Raw genomic sequence first — 16575 nt, forward strand, 5'->3', positions numbered from 1 at the left:
AGCGCACAAAGACAGCTGCCTAACCCACTGGCTCCGCACAAAAGTGAGTCTGTTACCTGTACACAACATTGTTCCAATTTCTGTGTACCATGATATGAAATATTGTCAATATGTATCACAGATCTGATTTTATGACCCTGTTTCGGTGCTTGTTACCAGACTCACTGCATGCCACGAGTCAGTCTGGATCTTTGTTCAAGCACCTGTGAAGATCTGGGTTAGAACTGATATTCAGTAACCCATGCTTGTCGTTACGGGATCAGGTGGTCAGGCTTGCTGAATTGGTTCCATTTGTGTCGGTTGATGGTCATGCTGTTGATCATTTGATTGTCTGGTCAAAACTCTGTTATTTACAGACCACTGCCATATAGCTTGAATATTGCTGGGTACAGTGTGACACAACCAATGAATCTTTGCTCATGTTGTGGCCACTTGTTTACCCAATCAAGAGCTTTGCATGAATGATGCTCACTGTGGTGTAAAACATGCCCTCATTGGAAAACCCAATTTTTGAGGTGTTTGCTTGTCAAACGAAAGGCGCAGGATCGGATGGTCAGGCTTGCTGACTTGGATGACACATTTCATCAGTTGCTAGTTGTGCAGATCTATGCTCATGTCCCCATATAACTGGAATATTGCATAAAACTAGACTCACTCACTCACTCACTCACCCACCCACCCACCCACCCACTCACTCACTCACTCACTCACTCACTCACTCTATAACTTGTTTTTGACTTTTGTGTTTCCAGACTGATTGCTGATGGCATCTGTACCGAGAAAAACATTCCTAGCATTAGCTCTATCAACCGTATCATCCGTGATAAGGCCATCCTCCACCGCCGCGGCTACGACAACTATGATGATGGAGATGTGAGTAGTTATGGGAGCTGGGATGAGATACATCGTGTACTCTGTCGTGGGTCCTAGTTATTCATGTGACATGTAGTTGGATGATACTGCAAGTCACTAATGTATGCAATATTTGTGTCCAGAATGTATTTGAGGTTAAATAAGGCTTTAGTCACTTAGAGTGTATTCGTGATCAGATTGTTTTACCTGTGAAACAGGGTACCAGCCTGTTCAGTTACTGGGCTGGTAAATTTGGAGTCCTCTCAGAGATCTGAGAGTGAGTGCCCAAGACTTATGATCGTGGATTTAAATTCATACTGATTATGCTAGTGGTTTGTCAGAAGCATACTTTTACTTGGATGAGGAATATGAATAATTCACTAACCGCATCAGACTGGGCATCCTCCCATCTGTTAGGGCGGTAGGGTAGCCTAGTGGTTACAGAGTTTGTTTGTTGGCCTGAAGACCTGAGTTTGATTCCTCACATGTGTAGAATGTGTAAAAGCCCATGTCTGGAGTAAGCTGATGTGATATTGCTGGAATATTGCAAAAAGCAATGTAAAACCAAACTCACTCACTCACTCTCCTTTCTGATAAATGCTGATTTAAACTGTTGATTGAATAAGCAACAAAGTACCTGTATCAGTTTTTCCGTTTGTTCTCTTTGAAGGTTCAAAATTTGCTGGCCCAGAATCAGTTACCCTCATGCTATATCTAGGATATTGCAGACAATTGAATAAAGGGTTAGCAATATTTTGTGTTGCTATGATAAATGATATTTACATACACCTGTCTTGGTTTCAGCCATCGCTTGCAGAAGACATCTCGGTGGACACAGAGACCATGCAGAGACTGATGGTCCAGATGCCGGGAATACCCTCTGCGAGCAGCTTCCCCCCAGCTGCCATCGCATCCAAGGATGTGAAGAGTGAGAGTCCAGGACGCCCGTCAGTTTCAACTTTCCTGTCTCCAGAGAAGACCAGTTCTCCTACAACCTCTATGACAGCCACAGACGACATTCACCCAGGGGAGACAACTCCCAGATCACAAGTCTCACCTACTGTCTCTTCTGCTGCATCCAGTAACGGCCCCTCAGCATCAGTTTTGTCTCAGAAGGTGAAAGAAGTGTCTCCAGAGAAAAACAAGGCATGTTCAGAAACTCCACCAGGTGCAGTGGACGAGGTATCAGAAGCCCCAGACACAACTGTCAAGCAAGTAGATGCTTCACGAGGTGTGAAGGGCAAGTTAGAGAGCCAGCCAAGTCTTCAGGCCATTATCTCCAAACTTGCTCAAGTTCAGGCTGGACTGGTGTCCCATGGTAGTAAAGAGGAGGTCAAGGATGAGGAGGCACCTGTGGAGAAGATCAAAGAGGAGATAACATCTGGATCAGCCACTCCCAATTCCTCAAGTCTAAGTCCTGCTAACATTGCCGAGACTTTGATGAGCTTGTCCCGCACCAGTGATCTGGCTGCCATATCGCCTGGATCTGACATGTCTCCTTTAGCTGCTGCTGTCTCAAGTGCAGGAATTGTACCTCCAGCTTCTAAGCTATCACCAAAGACATCGCCCAGAAAGACTTCTGCAAGTCCGAATGGACGTCCCAAATCTCATGAAAAGAAATCTGATCCCTCTCATCTCAGTCGTCCGAACACAACCAGAACACCCACTTTGCCCCGAGTCCCATCCAACGGTACAATGGTGAGTGCGTACTCTACAGTTCAGTATGACAAGTTCAGTTCAGTGCTTTATGACTACAACCTCCCTGACCGTGGTCTTGGAACAGGTGCAATGGCAGCTCCAGTTACTCGCTTCCCAACAGTTTCACCACCTAATGTGATGATGGGTTACTTTCCCTTCCCAGCTGCAGCAGCAGCTGCAGCTGCTGGCTGGCGAATGCCCGGGACACCAACTGCAGTTGCAACAACGATGGAAAGTATCCCGGGTGACGGCTCTGCAGGTGCTCCATTAGATTTATCGGCAGCTCATAAAGACTTGAGGTGTCCTGAAGTGTTGAAAACCAAAGAAAAGAAAGTAGAGAAAATTATGAAAGAAAAAGTAGCTGACAAAGTTATCGAAAAGGTTGTGGAAAACTTGCCTGAGAAAGTTGTTCAAAAACCGAAATCCTCAGAAAAAATGAAATCTTGTGAAAAAGTCCCTGAAGAGGCCACCCAGACCTCAAAACCTAAGTATGAGAAAAATTTCCTCCTTTTTGGTGATCAGGAGGTTGAAATCATATCTGTTGCCAAGAATCAGTGGATTGTCCGAAATGAGGCTGAACTTTACGCAATTGCTAGGAAAAACGAAAACATGAATGAGGAAGAAGATTCAAATGTGCAGCGTGACAATTTCCCTGAAGAATCTACATCTTTGCAGCATTCTAGTTCAAAAGGCAGTGTTGCTTCCGACACTCCAAACTTGCCACTCATGAACTCTGGCCTAAAACGTCCTCCAGACACTTCATCAGTGGAAGGAGCCTCAGGCCCCAAAGCCTCTCGTCAGGCAGAGGTTACAGAAGAAGGTGTTAGTGTAACAGTATCTAGTGCTGCAATCGGCCAGCCAGAATTGAGCTCTGTGTCAAACACTTTACAGCCACATGTGCCCATTGGTCAGATGGCCAATGGCATGCTGGGAGTGTCATGGCCTCAAGGGATGGTGGCGGGTTCAGGGGGAGAGGAGAGTGGTCACCTAGTCAGGAATGAAACAGACACTATGAATGAGGGCGACGACCCACAAACATTGAATAAGAAGTGCCCAGTTTTGCAGAAAATGTTGAAAAATGTCTGAAATTGTGGCAATGTGGCCATTTTCAGGAGTGTTATTTTTTGTTTGACAATCACGGGGGCTGAGGGGAGGCAGGTCAGTCCAAAGCTTCAGTTGAAATTGACAATATTAATTACATTGCAAACATATATCTAAATCCAACAGAAACTTGGGGAAAGGGTAAACAACCCACTGTGGAAACAATGTGGAGAGTTGAGGCAACAGTCATCAATGCAGCTTGATGTAGTATAGGAGAGGGACACAAGGTGTCTAACTGGTAAAACTTTGCAAATGTGCATGTAAGTGAACTCAAAATATCCTCATTGTGAAACAACCTTTTGAGATTGCAAAAACAAATAGCCCTTTCCAAATTGCTGGCTTTGCATATTTTTGCAGACACCTGCATCTTAAACTATTGGTAGGAAAGGGGAACCATGCTCTCTGCACATGGATGTTGGTTGGCTCAGTTGGTGAAGCACTTACTAAAAGCTGAGTTTAATCCATGAGTGTAAACCCTTCTGTGTCTGTCACAGTGATAAGATTCCATCAGTATTGCCCAAAAAGGCACGCTGAAAAAAAAAAAATGAGGATTTTCTTGAGTGCACATTTTGGTATTCTTTGATTGTCGGATATGCTCTCCGTATTGGCGAATATTTGCAGATAAGTCACCTGGCTGTTTGGAGATACACAAAATGTCAGGATGCACATAAAACCTGACACGATATATATGGCTGTGTTTGAAAATCAAAATAATTCTTGACAAAAATCCCTCCCAGCTGCCTGATGGAGGAAATGAGACTGTATTTTTAAACAGCGTGTTCACTCATTGTTGTATATTGTCATGGGTCATTTTTCCATTGTCAACCAAAATGTTTTCAAAACTTTGTCCCAGTGTTTCAACGTATGTATTAAATATTGTTAGAGTTGTTTGTGGGTTGGAGAACCCAAATTATGCCGTAAATTTTATGATTATTACAAATAAATTATATTTATGACACGAACTCAAAACAGTATTCCATTATGATCGAAAGAAAGCCAAATCTCATTGATTGCTGTCTGTGCTGTCAGCTGTTGTTTAAGAAATGATGTTGGATATTAGTTGGGATTCAGCTAATGGTATTTAGATGTAGTTCACATTTGTAGTTTCACACGTAGACGATGATCTTTTTCTACCAATTTGTATGAAGGTAACCACAGCTTCAAATTGAAAACATTTCCGGAGAAGCATATTTAAATGTGGTGTTATGTACAGATACATTTGTAAGGTGTAATTTTCAGATGTGTCATCAAGGCCATAATAAATTAATGTCTGAATTTTAAAATAATTATCAGATTTTAGAAGAGAAAAATAGAAATTATGTTCAGAGACATTAATTACATCTCGTGTTTCAAAACTTCATCCGTGTTTTATATGACTTGGTATACAATATATTTGAATTCAGTTAAATGCTAAGTGATTTTTTCATCTTGAGACTATAAAATAACAGAGTGGCATGCTGAGGCCTGTGTATGAAAGTATGGTAATAAATTTATTTTGGCCGAAGTGAAACAATCGCAACAAAACATTTCCAAGAAGCAAATGTGTGCTACTATTTTAATTATATTGTTTGTCAACTTGGGAAGATGAAAAATCACATACCTGTGAAATTATTTGCAGATAACAACTTTCCATTTTGTACCATGTTACTATCCTTACTTTGTAGGTCCTCCTGTTATGTTGTAATTTTTAATAAGATCCCAGTTTTAGAGGGTACTGTCTATTTGTATGTCGTACAACAATGAGTCCCAACTAATACGATACACTCCTGTTGAATCTTTTTGTTGTTGTAAGTATTGTTATTTTTTCATAGATTTTGATGTCAATTCACCAAAGACCTGTCTTATTTCTTAATGGCAAATTGAAACATATCACTATTCCCCACGAAACACTTTTGATATCATTTGCGTTGAAACTATGTGAAATAAATTGCTGGAAGTGCAGAACAATCTGTGGATTTAGATTTGTACTGATGTCTACAAATTAATGTAAAGGTATTTTAAATGCTGGTATATTTATTCTGAAGAGTTTGTAAATATAAATAATCAGTGCTTGCAAAGAATTAATATATCACAAAAGACTGAGGTAGCCTTAAGCCTGGTTAAGGGGAGATAACTACATTAGAAAGCTGAAAATGTATTTATTATTTAATGTTTGTGCCATAGTGCTAGATGTTGAAAAAATGTTGATAAAAATCATTTTTCAACAATTTGCATGCTCCTAATGTCCAATCTAAACTTTATTTTATATCAATGAAGAATGTTGAAATTGAATTTTTTAAAAAATATGAGTATAACCCTGTATTTGTGATGCCAAGAAAGGTAAATGATTTTTGTCAATTCTTGGTGAAGTGAATTTGCCTGTATTAACCAAGCATGGTCACTACTCAGATGAAATTTTAATTGAGCTGCTACAGTAACAACACCCACAACTTCTTTTTTATTTGATAGTCACTACATATCATTTATTCAACTTGCATGGTTTCATATACTGTATAATGCACTTGTGGTGATAGAGACTTAAATGTTGCACAGAATTGTGTTAAGGCTCTGTGTGGATGTATTTAATAGACGATACCAAAGACTTTGTAGATTGAACTTTTTTCAATGTTTTTTAAGACGAAAGATGGAATCTTGTGATATTGATCTATAGCTGAGATAAGATCTTATTTTGTTCGTTTTTTCATCTCTGCTCATGTCATTGATCTTCCAAATGCAAGTTCCCCATGGCAACCACAGATGTTTTGTTTTTCTATACAAGACAACAATGTTTGCGTGGTACCGTAGTCACTGAAGTTACAGCACAGAAACAAGTAACCACACCGTGAAATACGATCTTCCCTGCAAGCTCTCATCCCAAACTCCCCTGTCCTATTTCTAAGCTCTCCTAGCATTCTTTAAGAATTGAGTTGGTATTAAATAAGAGTAGAAGAAAATGGTCAGAGTCGAAAAAATATCTCATACTTCTGCATCTCGGCCTATATCAAAGTCTCATATTTGTTTTTCAGCTCAGGTCATTAACTGATCATATTACATGTAACATGGACGGAATTTTGTGGTACTGGGAGAAAATGTGATGTTTTGGATTTAGGCAATAGGTAGCCTTCGTTTCCAAATGTAAATCTACAGCAGAATTATGTTGACATTGACATGAGAGTAAATACTTTTCACCTCAGATAAATCTGGCACTTGCCATCCAAGCTTTTGCATATTGGTGTAATAATTTAAAGATATTTTTGTCAGTTTGTCAGAAATGGTTTTGTATGGCCAAGATCTTTTATAATATTATTATGGTTTTATTTAAGTCGTCAGCTGATAAAAGTATTAGAGTGATCAGATCATGTTAATTACCCCCGTCATCTGATTTGGTTGTAAGCATGTGCTCAAATTACATTGATTACGGTAACACAAATAGTTGTATATGTTCCATTACCAAGAAAAATGAACCTGTTCAAATGTTTAATTTTGAATTGTGTACCCAAATCTGACCTGGAAAGACTTGAAGCATTTACTCATGAAAACTGTTTTGTCACATGGATTTCAAAATGCTTATGATATGCATGATGCCTTGGCTTTAAATTGTTGGTTATCTTGATATATATGTTTATGAAAATGGTCAACCATATTTTGGTTCCTTTCACAGTGTTGACTGCAAGACTGGGATTAGTGTCCACAGCTGCCAAAATACCCTAGGACAGGCTACTGGTGATGATGCTCCTCTATGTTATCTTCAGATGTATTTTTAAGTACATGGTTGAAAGTTTGAGCAGTTTTTACTAATGTTTGTAGCTTTGGCTCAAGGTTATTTTGGACTGAAGGGATTCCCAGTCGTAATACTGCCTTCAACATGATCACTTTGATTTAAATCAGTGTCTTGATTATTTATGATTATTTAAATTAATGAGAGTGAAGATGAATGTGCAATTAAGAGGCATGCTTAATTTGTTTAATTTGACTGTTTTTGTTTATTTTAATCTCAGTTATGGATTGTTTATGTTTATTTTTAGTTGAAGTACTAACAGTTTCTGAATGGATCATTGTGCTAGGGTTTTGTTTGAATTAATTTTATGACCGAATGATTGTTCCTATTTTCTCTTTTTTGATAGCTGCGTGAAGTTGTTTTCCAACAAAATTCATTAAAAAGGTCTTATGAAAATATTATTTCTAATTTCTTTCTGAATTTTTCTTGAATTTTCTTATTTTGTTTTAACATATTGTACATTTGATATTTATAGAGAAATCAAATTACAACATGTCAACCATTGATTTACTGTTATAGGCTCTTTTTTTTGTTAATGGCTGGATGGAATTGTAGGGTTTGGAAACTGGAGTACAACCTGGAAATAAGATGGGCAAGTTGCAACTATCTTCCCCCGTTTCTAAGGCGACTAAGCTCTGATGTCCCATATCTGAAAGGAGTAAAGACAAGGTCCCCCAGTTTTGCCATGCTATAACACAGGCATATGGTAGTTCCTTTGTGGAACAGGACCCTTAGCCCTGATCACTAAGTGATTGTAGCACTAAGGTGATTGGAAGAGCTGTCTTTTAACTTAGACGTACGACAGTCGCAGGGCTTTAATAACTTTGTGGAATTGGTCCCTGGGTCCTGATTACAAAGTGATCTTAGTGCTAAGATGATCATAAGAGCAAGCCTTTAACACAGATTTACAACAGTCGTAGGACTGTGATTACTTTGTGGAATTGGCCCCTGGCTCCTGGTTACAAAGTGATCATAGTGCTTAGATGATCATAAGAGCAATCGTTTAACACAGATTTATGAAAGTCGTAGGGCTGTAATTATTTTGTGAAATTGGTCCCTTGCTCCTTACAAAGTGTTTGTAGCACTAAGATGATAGTAATACAAATCTTTTAACACAGACTTACGACAGTCATAGGGCTGTGATTACTTTCTGGAATTGATCTCTGGGTCCTGATTACAAAGTGATCGTAGTGCTAAGATGATAATAAGACAAGTTTTTACGACAGTCGTATGGGTGTGATTACTTTGTGGAGATGGTCCCAGTTACAGCACTACTTGATCTCAGTGCTATGATTAAAAACTGTTAAAGTGTTGGGGCTACTGATGTCTTTGTGCTAAGATTGCTTTGTGAAGCTGAGCCTAGTTGTACTGAAGTTAACCTTGTCTGAGCTCTAAGCAGCGTGAGGACATACAGTATTTTATGTCCAGAACATTATGACAATCTGTCAGTTCATGCCCCAAATCTTGTCATAATGTAAGCACGGTTGTTTTATTAAGTTGTTAATTTTAGCATGTTGAAAATTCCACAAATTAAGCATCCCTCTCATTATGGCTGTAGTGTTTATATATAGTTTGATATAGTGAGTTTTTGATCCAAAAATGTTTGGAAAAAATCACAAATATTGTGATTTGATTAATACATGTATTTGTATCAAAGTCGAATGGTTGTGAAGAAAATACTGAATCCTCCTTGTGTCCGTAACTTGCAGCTGTAGATACGTGTATGTGAAAAGGTGTATCTGTTTAGCATTAGGTTGAATGTTCACTCAACTCCCTGTCTCACAAATATATATCATTATGTTATCACCAGTTTTATCTGTCATTTATTTTTGTTGCATAGTGTAGATCTCTGCTCTTAACCATGAAAAATTTACAATGGCTCTGTCATGGAACCAGATTCAAGAGGATGTTAGTCATACCAACATTTTGGCATTGAAGTCCGTTCTGTGGATGGATGTCTTTCTTGTTTATTCAGGTTTAAAAATTAGAAATTTCAATCTTGAAAATTGAATTTTGATATTTTCACTTCAGGAAAGAAGTACTGAAAAAATCAATAGCATTTTTATAGAAATGACAACTTCTCTATGATTTCATTGTCATGTGAAAGGTTTTCAATATATTTCTGAATACACATTTTGTAGTGTTCTACTGTAGTTTTGAACAACATTTTAATTGATTCAGCAGAAAAGGATGATGATGATGATGATGATGATGATGATTTCCGTCACATGCACATTATATTTTTCATGTACATTTTCAGAAACATTGTCCAAAATATCACACATCTTCAATGCCAAAATGGATAATGATGTTTTTCCATAAGTTAAAAGTCTTCTTTGGTGTTATTCTCTTGTCCTTTTCAAAATCGACAACTTTTCTGTCTAACTGAGTACTTTCAGGAAAAATAAAATTGAATTCTGATTGATAATTGTGACTTTGAACCAGTTCAATCTGGTGCTAGCTTTTCCTTTAATCCATTAACAATACCCCAGAAGGGCTTAATCCCGTGGAAGCTATTTGGTGGCTTAAAGCTAAGGGACACTGTCAAAAGTTCTGTCAGCTTTTTTTGAACTTAAGCTTCATGTGGTGTAGATGTATGACATTTTCATACAAATTTCATTAAAATGCCAATATTTCGTGAAAAATGGCTTTGGAACTTTTGACATGCCCCCTTTGTTAGTTTCATCCATCATGTTTCATTGCAAACCAAAGATGGGTCCCAGGACACGGGGCTTGAATTAATGCTTTATAACTGAGAAATATATTTTATTAATTGCTTTGGTGGCTTTTGCCGATCGGCAAGTGTTGAGTTTGATCAGTGTACAGTGTGCAAAGTTGATAGACTGTATACCTCCTTGCAGACAATCAGTAAATCCAATAAACAAAACAGTTGTGGTCTGTTCTGTGTTTTTTGTTTCGTCATTTAATGGGGACGTCCATTTGGAGGTTATTTGGAGTTTTCTCCCTTGACATTGTCCTTGTGTTCATCTGGGTACTGCTTTTTGCAATATTACAGCAATATCACGGCGAGGGACACCAGAAAATGGGCTTCACACATTGTACCCATGTGGGGAATCGAACCCGGGTCTTCGGCGTGACGAGCGAACGCTTTAACCATTAGGCTACCCCACCGCCCCCCTGGTGCCAAAGAAGCAACACAGGATGTAAAGATCAAGTTGTATTCCTTAGCTGTGCCAGGATCTGCTGATGCAAATGTCACATAATAAGAAGCCATTGTTAAAACCTTTTTCAGGAGCACCAAGTATCATCACTGTTTAATGGCCAAAATACATACAGCGTTAAATATTATCTCAATCAATAGAACTGCGGTGGCTGAGTGAGTTAGATGGCTGACTTTGTGTGCTGGCGATAAGATGCCTAACTCGCCACAAAGGATGTGTGTTTTAATCCCGGATGGGACTCCACCCAGTTAAAGTACGAGAATCTGTACTTTATAAAGGAAGTGTAATCCCGAATATAACATGTTTCAATATAGACATGGTATTATCACATGTATCCTAGAATGTATATTATGAAGTGGATGCTTTAAGAGGAATTCTGTACATAACCATTCCAATGATATTTATGAAGTCAGACTGTTGTCTTTTAACTGACACTCTTATTTGAGGGTTTGGCCAGCTGAACGTAATTGGTAAGTTGGGGTGAATCTAGAAGGAGCGTTGACTGTCCAATGTGTTCCCAATCCCAGCCAGTTTGCAGATCACATGATGTTGGAATCAGTTTCAACAGAACCCATGATATTTGGATCAGATGTTTTTTGGTTGTGTCCCAGTGTGGGAGAGAAGCATGAGCGAGTTAGAATTTAGAGTCACCCTGATGAAATGCAGTATTTCAGACATATTGAAGTTACTAAAATAACTAGGGGTTAAAAAAAACATCATATAACTTTTGGACTATAAAATCTGTCGGCAAAATAAAACTGTAGAGGATCTAGATTATCATAGATTTACAGAGAAATAGTATTTAAGCAGTGACAGAAAAATAAACAGTCGAGCAGGAATCTAATGACAAGAGATGCGAAATAAAGGAACATAACCCTAAAAAGGTGTTGATAAGTACAAACAGATTTACATACACGTGAACATTAATCAGTTGCAAGTACCACGTGCTGTAAGCACTACATGTTGTATATGCAGTTAAAAACATTGCTCATTTGATGGCGTTTTCCTGCAAGTAGTCTGACGAGGTCGTTTTGTCATCTTTGTATATTGAGGGGATAGTTTTCAAACTGTGGCACGACGACAGTATCCAGAACTTCCTGATGATAACGTTACCAGTCAGTGTCCCAGATAGACTGCAACGTGCAGTTATACGAAATTAGCCCTCAACATCACCGAGCCATCGCAAACAATCACAACTCTATTCACCACACAGGTACCATGTGTGAAGCCTATTTCTGGCCTCCCCTGCAGTGTCACTGGTGGAATATTGATAAAAGCGGTTCATAAACACACTCCTGCCTGTGTCCGTATGCTAGACAGGGACTTCTGACCAGCAGTTCGCGACCTCCTGGTGATACTCGTGGAGAGCCCGACTCCTACTCAGCTTTATCGACAGATTTCTGCGGCAAGGGTAATGGGATCCGTCTTCCCAGACGAATTCCTACTCGATCCTAACGGACACTGGACTACCTCGGTCTTCCAGGTTTGGGGACCCTTGAAGGTCCGGGTAGAATAGGCCTTCAGCAACCCATGCTTGCCATGAAAGGTGACTATGCTTGTCGTAAGAGGCGGCTAACGGGATCGGGTGGTCAGACTCGCTGACTTGGTTGACACATGTCAGACCGCCACAATCAGCAGCCTCAGATAACTGGCAGCTGAGCAGTACCAGTCACCGATTTGCACAATTCTGGAAAGGACGTGTTAACTAAATGGCGTCATTGAACTAATTATTGTGAACATAAGCGCTTTGAACTCATGGATTAAATATGTTTAAACGATTATCAAATTTGATCGAGCAACATTGCGAAGCGTACGTAAAATACTGTTTTAGGTCTTGGAAACATTTTACAGGTGTCTAATTATTTACACAAAACTGATGGTTTTGTTTGTTGTGTTGTGTAACGCCACACTCAGTAATTTTCCAGCTGTAAAGTGGCAGTCTGTAAATAATCGAGTCCGAACCGAACCGGACAATCCAGTGGTCAACAGCATGAACATTGATCTACCGAACTTGTACACGATGACGTGTCAACCAAGTGGGTGGACCTGACCTCCCTATCCGTTATTTAATTCTTACAAGCATGGTTTGCTGCGGACCAGTTCTAACTCGTATCATCACCTGTTAAAATTTCAACTCCTAAAAGCACCTATGAGATTAGAGATGTCAACTATTTGCAATAAATAAGCTCCTGAGACTTGGCCGTTATGTTGTTGAAAAATGCCGATGCGACGTAAAACCTAACTCAACTATAAGCTTCTGGATTTTTCACTCAATCATACATTCAAATACAATTGACATCCCATTTTTATTCGAAAACTGCGCGTGTTGCAGCTAACCGACAATGCTGGGGTGGTGCTTTGCAGCTTGTACGAGACGCGGCAGCGTCTGCGTCCACAAGGCGACTCTGTCCTTGTAAGGCTTGGACTTGACGGACATGTTGGCACTAAGAAGCAGATACTGTTCCCCTGGCTCCGTGAACTGGGGCCAAGTCTGGTGCAGTCCAAACCTTACAGCATTGTTGGGATCACTGTAATGAAGAGACAATGATTATCAGCTCACTTAAAGTACTTCACAACTTGCAGGTGAGCCACATAACTTTTGCGTTATATCACTTGAAATGACACGAGAGCCTGAAGTAAAAATCTGAAAAGTGAAACAAGATAGGTCATTTTGATCGTTGTAGCATTCTCCTAGAGTCATGATTTGGGCCGGAATTGAACTTATGCCAGTCTTGGACCAATGTGCTTCCAGAATGTGGGTCAAGGATGAGGACATGGGGTCACAGCTCAGCGTTACATTGACCAAGCCATCAGATCCCACGTTGTTCCATTATTCCCCCACGTCACCGACGCTCGTCCACATGCTGAAAGAGGTAACCTGGACTTTCTTCAACAACACAACAGTATTTGTATTCTATGCTGTTAAAAATAAGTACATACATACTTTATGCTAGACTTGCATTTCTTTTACTTGAGAGTTTACGGAAAGTTTAGCACATTCTGCAAGTCTATGACAGGCAGGCGTCAAGGTGTTGGAAGGTTAACAGCATGGTGAAGAAGACGCATGTAACAATCACGTCACAAAGATTCTTTCTCGAGGGTTATTTCATGTGCCAGTCACCCGCTGTGGTTGTATGAATAGTTGGAGATATACAAGATACACTTATAACCTCTACTTACTCAATCTCAACCTAAACTACAATGTGAAACATCTGACAGGACCTCCTTGGAAAGACTTGTCCTATCATGATGAAGAAAGACACTGAATCGAGGTAACAGATATGGTTTCAAAGTTTCACCAACGATGACCTTGAAAACAAACACAAACGTAGAAAAACGTTCTTTGGGAAGCTGACTGAGAGATCACCTGAAGGAAGTGGATTCATAAATAAACCCACACCTGTTCCTGTAAATATTTCACTCCATGCAGGTGAGCTGCTATTCTCGTATTATGTCAGGCATCCCATTTCGTGATTTGCAGAGAGGCCTACTGTGTAATTATCAAACATATCTCAAAAACTATTCACTACCCCAAAACATGCAGCAAACACATTGCGATACAAATCCATGGTTGGTTAATATCACCACTCTGACACGATGGTGTCTGCGATCAAATTAGATGTGCTCACTAAGGGCAACGTTTTGCGCTCCACGGATCACCTCGTGGTCATTCCTGGTTTGTTGTCCACAACAAACTTTGCTGGCTGTTAGAGGCATCCTGATTGCTCAGATGGAATGACTTAATAACTTAGATGTTTCGAAAAATTAACATTGGAAAAATGACAGAATTGTTTCACATATTACCTTCAACATATTATAGACAGAGTGAGTCAGTCAGTATGGTTTGAACATTATTATCGCAGGGGCCACTCACTGTACTCATGTGGGGAATCGAACCATGGTCTCCGGATTCGGAGTGAAGTCATAACCACAAGGCTACCCAAAGGACCTTATTTTGGACTGGGTCCAGCGAGTTATCATAGACAAATGTTAATAAGTGAATAGCGCCAATTTACTAACGGGACTTGCCTACCTTTGAAAAACATCCATTCAATTTTACTCCATTCTGTTGCAAACTCGAATATGAACCGGCTGGAATATTGCCGAGTTGGGCAGGTTAACAAACAACGTATTTGCACTCTGATATCCTACCATTTTGACACCATCAAGTTAAAATAGGTCATCGCAATGCCTACATTCTTTCATGAAGGATATATGGTGAACATACCCATTTCTCGCAAAACCTGTCAGCAGTCCCATCACTGTGTGTGCCAACTCCTTTTCCGATAGATCTGGATGGGATGTACCGTTGGGAAAAAGTGCTGCCAAAGGAGCCATGATAGCTTCGGTGAGACCAAAAGTGTACATGAGGTCTTGGCCATGATCCGCCCCCTTGGCCTGAACGCTTATAAACGATGGGATGTGGTCAAACACATACATGTAGGTCTTCTTCCCCGTTTTCAAGCTGCTCGTCAGCTTTGCATGTGCCCTGGCGAAGAGCGTCACCGGGGCAACCATTCCAGCATCACCGAATGTGTTCATTACTGCCTGAAGAGCTACGGTATGACCTTGAGAGGGGGCATACACCTTAGCCACAGCCTGTCTCATGTCAATGGAAGATGCTCCAAAATATAGCTGCAGAACTTCTGGGGTGAAGGTGTTCCTGTAGAAAGTCTTGTTCTGAACCGATGAGGAAAACGACGAGTGATAGTGATCATCAGCAGCCTTTGCAATTGCCTTATAGATTCCTCCTTCGTTGCTTACCACGGACACCATGCAATCCAGAGTTTGAAGTCCTGCCTGCTTTAGGTAACCTGAAGAGTTCATTAGGACGAGCGGATCATCTTTGACAAATATCCCATCAATAGTAGGTACAAAATAGAACTCGACTAATGCTGTGACGGGTACATTTCCCATTGGCCATGATGCTGCAGTCAACCTCTTGGCAGGCACGGACCTCAGACAGGCGATCATGGATGCTGAATCACTGTGGGAGGAACAGTTTACTTTCTGAGCCAGTTGTCGTGTATATTTCAAAGGGTTCCTTGTATAAGCCCAAGAGGATGAGGCAGACCCACTCTGCATGATTATCCTCTGGAACAAACCCTTGGACCCTGGGTACAAGGCCTGGAATGCCACACTAGCGGATCCTGCTGATTCTCCCATGAGAGTAATGCTGTTGATGTCCCCGCCAAAAGATGCAATGTTTTTCTTCACCCATTGCAGAGCAAGATGTTGGTCCCAGAGGCCATAGTTTCCCGCTGACACATCGTCCTCTGTGCTGAGGAACCCGAGCGGCCCCAAACGATATTGGATGGTCACCACTATGACCTGTCCATGGGCGACAATTGATGAAGGGTCAAAAGAGAAAGCATCTCCTGTAACGAATGCCCCTCCATGTATCCAGACAATGACAGGAATGTTCGTGGTTTGAGTAACTGAGACCGGAGTGAATACATTCAGCGTTAAGCAATCCTCGTCTCCAGTAGCACCATGTCCACCAAACGCTTTGAGAGTTTGGAGGCATGCTGGACCATACTTGTTGGTTTTGAAGGTGTGTTTAAACCCAGGATGTGGCTGTGGTCGCTTGAACCGTTTTTTCCCAGTAGGCGGAACTGCGAAGGGGATTCCTAAAAATGCATGGTAAGGTGTCCAGTCCTCAGTGACATTCGTGATCCCCTCAACTATACCCCAAGGGGTGTCGACAATGGGTTGAGCATTGAGGTGTTGCAAGATAAACAGAAAGGTGGAGACTCCGATGAGAACCATTGCTGTTTTGGGGAAATGCCATACCCTAGAAGCCTGTAAGCTTATATTATGTAACAACCACGTGACTTGTGCAATCGCTATCATAGTATAAATAGCTTTCAAGATTCAAGATACCCTAGTTAACTCCTCTTTATCTGCAATGAAAATCGGCCAGACGCTTTTACCTTTAGAAATTTTCACAAATGATAGCTTGGATTCAATCCGCTTTGATGCCTG

The 16575-nt window shown here is 40.4% G+C and overlaps 2 protein-coding genes across 7 annotated transcripts in view; one reads left to right on the plus strand and one right to left on the minus strand.

Annotated features, from left to right (window-relative positions):
- LOC137268852 (uncharacterized) overlaps nucleotides 1-4196 on the plus strand; it is a 67612-nt gene extending 63416 nt beyond the window's left edge. For all 6 annotated transcript variants that reach the window (XM_067803422.1, XM_067803419.1, XM_067803421.1 and 3 more), the window contains 2 exons: nucleotides 753-873; nucleotides 1657-4196. In XM_067803422.1, the coding sequence (XP_067659523.1) occupies nucleotides 753-873; nucleotides 1657-3636 (2101 nt within the window). In that variant the 3' untranslated portion in view covers nucleotides 3637-4196. The remainder of the gene's footprint in view (nucleotides 1-752; nucleotides 874-1656) is intronic.
- Nucleotides 4197-12842: 8646 nt separating this feature from the next.
- LOC137268344 (bile salt-activated lipase-like) lies at nucleotides 12843-16398 on the minus strand. The gene is made up of 2 exons (XM_067802898.1): nucleotides 14819-16398; nucleotides 12843-13118 (listed from the first exon to the last, which is right to left on the minus strand). Exons 1-2 carry the CDS (start codon nucleotides 16357-16359, stop codon nucleotides 12923-12925), a joined length of 1737 nt encoding a protein of 578 aa, XP_067658999.1. The 5' UTR covers nucleotides 16360-16398; the 3' UTR covers nucleotides 12843-12922.
- Nucleotides 16399-16575: the final 177 nt, after the last annotated feature.

Source organism: Haliotis asinina, chromosome 16, assembly GCF_037392515.1.
Source record: "Haliotis asinina isolate JCU_RB_2024 chromosome 16, JCU_Hal_asi_v2, whole genome shotgun sequence".
Lineage (NCBI taxonomy): Eukaryota > Metazoa > Mollusca > Gastropoda > Lepetellida > Haliotidae > Haliotis > Haliotis asinina.

Excerpts from the sequence above, each read along its gene's own strand:
- LOC137268344 (XM_067802898.1), bottom strand. The coding sequence starts at position 16,359 with ATGGTTCTCATCGGAGTCTCCACCTTTCTGTTTATCTTGCAACACCTC. Across the intron at positions 13,119-14,818 it reads ACAGGTTTTGCGAGAAATGG|TGATCCCAACAATGCTGTAA; the intron begins GTATGTTCACCA and ends TCTTCATTACAG.